Source organism: Parasteatoda tepidariorum, chromosome X1, assembly GCF_043381705.1.
Source record: "Parasteatoda tepidariorum isolate YZ-2023 chromosome X1, CAS_Ptep_4.0, whole genome shotgun sequence".
In the NCBI taxonomy this organism is placed as follows: Eukaryota; Metazoa; Arthropoda; class Arachnida; order Araneae; family Theridiidae; genus Parasteatoda; species Parasteatoda tepidariorum.
The window spans coordinates 14,791,421-14,797,651 of NC_092214.1; the positions used below are offsets into that span (position 1 = coordinate 14,791,421).

A 6,231-nucleotide genomic window follows, 5' to 3' on the forward strand; every position below is an offset into this window, starting at 1 on the left:
AAAGAATATTAAAAAGATTTTTCTTTAAAAGATGTCTAATGTACAAAACTGCTAATGTTTATCTTTAAAAATGTCTAATTTTTAGTATAATCTATACTATACACTAAATTTGGTTATAAATAAATTTCTTAATAATATCACTGCAGATTTTCAATAACACATGAAAATGAATACATAATATTACAAAAGATGTGAGCTTTCAAAAGTACAAGATTTTGGTTACTATTCAAAATATAAGTGTTTCTTCAAAATTTTAAATTTATTTTTTCTAGAACATATTTAGGAACACTATCCTTTATAAAAAATATATAAATTTCATGTATTAATTAAATTTCACATATGAACATAGGTTTTTGACATTTTTGACGTTACGGTTTAAACCATCAAAAACTGTCACATGTCAAAAACCTGCCAACCCTGAAATAAATACATTCTCTTGTAAAAAGTGAGCATTTTGTTTTTTTCTATAAATAGGGATAGATTATTTAGACCAATAATTTGAATACTTTATCATCAAGAAAACTTAAAAGGTCAACCGAAAGCTATTTTTCTACCTTAAAATGAAGTTAACAGATGCTCAATGTCATAATGTCTCTAAATTTGCTTGACCACCACAAACTTTGTTTATTATTTATAATTAGTTCAATAAAGAAATAAAATTGAAAGAGTTAAGAATTACACAGCACTACGGGACAGTAACTGTTAAACTGGTTATGTCTGATGTGCATTGAAAGAAGTTTTAATAATTGACTTTAATTTGACAAAATAATTCCTACCATTTGAATTTTTTTTTGTTATAAATTATCACACTTTAAAATGCTTTATTTTATGTGCATTCAGTTTACGGGGTAATAAAATTTTTTTAAGTTTGTTAAAATTATTGCATACCTTGAAAATGTTTTATTTTATGCATGTGAAGTTTTTTAGTTCGATTTTAAACAGTATCACATGTTAAAGGGGCCCAAAACAATTCTGTGCCCGGTGGCCCTGCTCGCTATTAAGACGGCCCTGGACATAAAAATACTTGTTAAAAATGATAATATCCAACAAGTAATGAGTCACTTACGATCTTGCTAACGTGTATAGTTGAAAATTAATAAAGAAAATTGTCCATAATTTTTGACAATTTCCTACTAATCTTTATGATAAAATTCAAACCTCTTTTTGCCGTGCTGGAAGCCCTGGGCGACAAATTAAAGCTGTGCTGTTACAAATAATTGCTGTGTCTTCGACAAAAACACAGTCAGGTTGAGTTTCATCCGGCGGCAATTCAATAACATCAACACCTATATCTCTCAGAACCTTACAAAGTTGATCATGCTGTTTCCTTGCTTCGGATAAATTCACATCCCCACTCAAGTCAGTGGCATTTGTTTTAAAACAATTAGGGATGCGGCAAACAATCGCATGAGTACAACGTCCAGACGCCATAGTACAATACGGCCACCACCTAAAAATTCAATTTAGAACTAATTGCATTGTATTTGTTTGTTGACTATCTAAAGATGATGATGATGATGACAGACGGGTATTTTTGGAGCTCTTTGCTTAATGGCGTTTATAGCTCGCTTATTGTACAGTAAAAGGACTTCCATTTGTGAGCTTGCCACCCAATTGACTGTAAGCAAAGCACCTGACGTCACGTGCCCGTGCCCCATATTAACAAAAAAAAAGGAATCGATTCTATTTTTAAAACGAACTTGATGAATCGAGTCATAGAAAGGAGTTGATTAAAATATCGATTCTTTCGTTTTTCGCACATCACTAGTTCACTTTTTCTTCCGTCCGTTAGCTTTCATCTGTTATGTATTCATCAGTGAAGGAGTGTTGCTTTTAAATCAAGTTTACTGATTTGTTTTGATTTATCTGATATTTCGTTTCTTGAATTCGACATATTTTCAGATGTGATATGCAATCATTTTCTATAATCATCAAAAGGCCGTTTTAATTTACATTTGCTTAATAAAACGCCCCCAAAATGGTCGATCGTTTAGTAAACAGTGAAGCAAATGCTCGCAGAATCGCTGCTGTTGAAAATTGTTTTGGGACCTCTGGTCAACCATTGGCCATACAGGGGCGTGCATTAGTAGGTGAAGGTGTTCTTACTAAAATGTGCCGTAAGAAAGCTAAGCCACGGCAATTTTTCTTGTTTAACGATATTCTTGTTTATGGTAACATCGTAATGGACAAAAAGAAGTATAATAAGCAGCATATCATCCCTTTAGAGGAAGTTAAATTAGAAAATCTCGAAGACGATGGAATTTTAAAGAATGGATGGCTGATTCGAACCCCAACTAAGTCATTTGCTGTATATGCAGCTACCGCTACTGAGAAAACAGAATGGATGAATCACATAAACAAATGTGTTGATAATCTACTGAAAAAGACTGGTAAAAAACCATCTTTAGAACACGCCGCTGTGTGGATACCAGATGCTGAAGCCTCCATTTGTATGCATTGTCGAAAAACTCAATTTACTGTTCTTAATCGCAGGCATCATTGCCGTAAATGTGGCGCTGTTGTATGCAATCCATGTTCCAGCAAGAAATTCTTGCTTCCTGCTCAGTCGTCCAAACCGCTTAGAGTATGCCTTAGCTGTTTTAACACTTTAAGTAAAGCTCGTTTAAATGTCGGTGATGTGCCTTGCAAACAACCTGAAAAATCACTCAATCAAGATTCTTCTGGGGAAGATGATTCCGAAGATGAGATTGATGTCCCTGGTAAGATTACTGATGGAATGGAAAATTTAAGTATCGATGAGAAGCCTACATTTTATGGGGATGTACCAGATTCATCCAATAATGATCAGGGATGCAGTCCTGCTGTCGATACTATTTGTGATTCCGCTAATGATATTGTTTCCGCTGATGATACTACTGCAAGTTCCGCTATGGAGACCCAAGCAGATACTTAGATATCTTATTTGAATAATTTATTGTTACTCTAATTTAAATACCATATGTGCCTTGAGATTTATTATAAATTGAGTTTATAACAGTATTTTCATGAATTTATCACAGACGGACAAATAATAATGTTTTTATTATGATATAGTATAGTTTTTTGTGCTGTGAATTTAATGAACATATTTTAATGCTTGATTTAAATACTTACATTGATGCTGACCACTACTTGATGATCTTCTGAAAAAGACTGGTAAAAAATCATCTTTAGACTCAATTCCTCAAATAACAATCCCTGCTGTCTATACTATTTGTAATTTTGCTAGTGATATATTGTTTCTGTTGATAATAGTTCTGCTATGGATACCCCATCAGTTTAAATTATTGATACTCTAATTCAGTGATTCTCAACCTTTTTTTTTGTTGTTGTTGCAGCACATTTTTAACAGTTTCGAAATTTGATGACACACAAAGAAAAAAATAGTTTAAAAGTTATTTACTTAGCTATAATACGCTGTGTGAAATAATAATTGATAGTAATTTTTAATGTGAAGTAAAGTGTACTTCAAAAACAGCTACATTTACTAGGGGATTAATTATAATTTAATAATAATACTTTTACTGAGAAATTTGAGCTCAATGTTTTTTAATAATTTCATTTATATTTGGTTGTAAAAATGACAATGCTACTCTCATATTGTCTTCTAGATTGAACAGTCTCTTATCTTTTTTTTTGTTGATTAATATGATCAGAATATACACAAATAGGATTTAGAAAATTGTAATAATATTTTTAAAGCATTTTTGGCTATCATGGATAATCGCATCTAATGTCAATTCAAAATGAATCAATTGATTCTTCAGAATATTTTAAAATTAAATCTCGATTTTTAGAAAGTGAAATTAGTTCTTCCTCTTTATTCAAATACAGAAGTATTTGTTATCACAAATGGATTACGAACCCAATTTTGTTTTGTTTTTTGTCGCAAATTATTAATTGCTGGCTTTTTTTTTTTTGCAAGTTATCCTTTGTTAATTTGTTTTTATAACTATTAATTGCATAGCTTGTTTTAATCATTAGCTTTTATTTCTCTTTGTAAGTTAATATTTAGCTTTCTTTTGTTGGTTAATAATTTTGTTCACTCCGTTAAAATGTATAAAAAGTTGATATATGTATAAATATATATATATGTATACAGTAAGACCTCGATTATCTCAGCTAATCGGAAATCTCGATTAATAGAAACCATGTATAAAAACCTTCTGTGCTTGCGAATTTAACTACTTTTAAAGTAACAAACAATAGAACGTTTTTTAAATGATAAAACTAAACATATATGAACTTATGTTTCACAGCTAAAAAGATTTAAAAAGGAAATCAACTCTAGTAGTAAATTTTAAAAATTGAATTTTTTTTAACTGCACTTAGTTACATATCGAAAGACGCATTTTCAAAAATAACACAAATCTCAAGAAAATATTGTATTTTTAAAATTTACATGATTAAACTTACAAGTCACATGACCACTGTTAACAAAGCATTCATGGATGTTGTCTTCTCATGGTGTAATATTTCATGGAAGTTGAGTGCTTTTGTGGGGAGTAAGTGCCTGTAACACGGACAACGAACTAATATGTGTATAATTTCTTCCAAGCTCATTTTAGAGAGGAGAAGAAAAAAATTTAGACTTCGTTATTGCCTCGGTTAATCGAGGTTCTACTGTATTTATATATGTACATATATATATATGTCACTGCGAAAGACCAAAATTGGTGGTTGTTGACTTTCACCGGACGTCGTTGAAAGATGGAATATTTAATTACATTCTTGTACGTTTGGACCCTCACCGGTGTATGTCGACAATCACAGATATGCTTTGGTGAATGTCCGAAATATTTATTACATTCCATTTGATATGAGTTTATTCGTGGATATAATTAAATTTATTCGATGTTTTAACCCTACACTGATGTTTTTTTAAGGTTAAGTGCCACTGCCCGGTATACCCTACACTGATGTTTTTTTAAGGTCAAGTGCCATTGCCCGGTATACATTTGCCCGATACTCCAAACACTGATGTTTCTTCTAATCTATCGTCAGTAAGTATTAAAATATAGAATAAATATAAATACAGTGGAACCTCTGTTAAGCGGACTTTCTTGGGAACGAAAAAATTGTCCGTTTATGAGAGTTGTCTGTTTTCGGGAAGGGTACTCTAAGGACGAAGTTTAACACCGCAAATTGTTTTTAGAATATTTTGAAAGATATAGGAAATAATTAAATAATCTTCAATAACTATCTACAGAGATAGTTATTTAAATTGTTAAAAAAAATATTTTTTCGATAAAGAATATATAAAAAAGTTAGATATAAATACATACTTCTAAATGTAGCTACAAATAAATGAATATAATTTTCCTATTAGCACAGATATTCAAGTTAGGCACATGATACCGAAGTGGGGCTTTTAGTTCTCAGTCGGTTTCAATTATTAAGTTTACATCCCTTAACACTTACCTATCACTTGATAGGAAACGTGGTTAATACCTCTTTGAAAGTAAACCTCCCACGATTCATAGAAAAAAAAAGCAATGCCTGCCTGTAAATTATGAGGACCTATGGAGCTGATTTCGTCACAGTTGATCATCTATCAAGTGTCTGAATAAATGCTTCATTTATATGAACACCTCAAAGATTATACTTCTGTTCTCTTATTTTTTTTTTTCTCTTTCTTTAACATCAGCTGTGTTAAATACGGTCTTCAAATTGATAAGAAAAAGAAAGAAATTTTCAATGGGGAAGAAGCAGTGAAAGCATTTAAAGTGTCATTTTGACTTGAGGGGTCTCATAACCTGTGTTGTCCTGAGGAAAGGATCAAAAGATGCCAATGTCCGAATTATTTCACTAGAGCAGTATCATGGACTCCTTTTTTCTTTGCAAAGATAAGGCGAGGGGACAGGAGAAAGGTGGATTCTTTAGTAGTGAAATGGCTTAACAGTATTTTTAGTTATGCATAAGCAAAAAATTCACTTCCTTTAAAAATAGTGAAAAGTTGGAAAAAAAAATTTTAGATTTAAAGCAGAAATATTTTTTTTCCAATTCAGAAAAAGTAGTGTCCGGTTTGAAGAGATAGAAAAAAACTTTTTTGGGCAAAAATGACTGTCCGGTTACGAGAGTGTCCGCATTGAGGAGAATGTACATAACTGTTTATTCATAGAAGATTCCCGGGGAATTAAAAATATGTCCGTATTGAGAGGCGTCCGTTTTGCAGGAGTGTCCATAACAGGAGGTTTCACTGTATATATTTATACTTGTTTTTAAACTAAT

General features: G+C 31.5%; 2 protein-coding genes across 2 annotated transcripts in view; one reads left to right on the top strand and one right to left on the bottom strand.

Moving 5' to 3' along the window:
• LOC107438024 (N(G),N(G)-dimethylarginine dimethylaminohydrolase 1) overlaps window positions 1–1,612 on the bottom strand; it is a 59,946-nt gene extending 58,334 nt beyond the window's left edge. Inside the window, exon 1 of the mRNA XM_071187527.1 lies at window positions 1,159–1,612. Coding sequence (XP_071043628.1) covers window positions 1,159–1,431 — 273 coding nt within the window. The 5' untranslated portion in view covers window positions 1,432–1,612. The remainder of the gene's footprint in view (window positions 1–1,158) is intronic.
• Window positions 1,613–1,978: 366 nt separating this feature from the next.
• Window positions 1,979–6,231, top strand: part of LOC107438023 (pleckstrin homology domain-containing family F member 2) — a 5,386-nt gene continuing 1,133 nt past the window's right edge. The window contains exon 1 of the mRNA XM_016050179.4: window positions 1,979–6,231. This exon is cut by the window's right edge and continues 1,133 nt beyond it. Coding sequence (XP_015905665.1) covers window positions 1,979–2,914 — 936 coding nt within the window. The 3' untranslated portion in view covers window positions 2,915–6,231.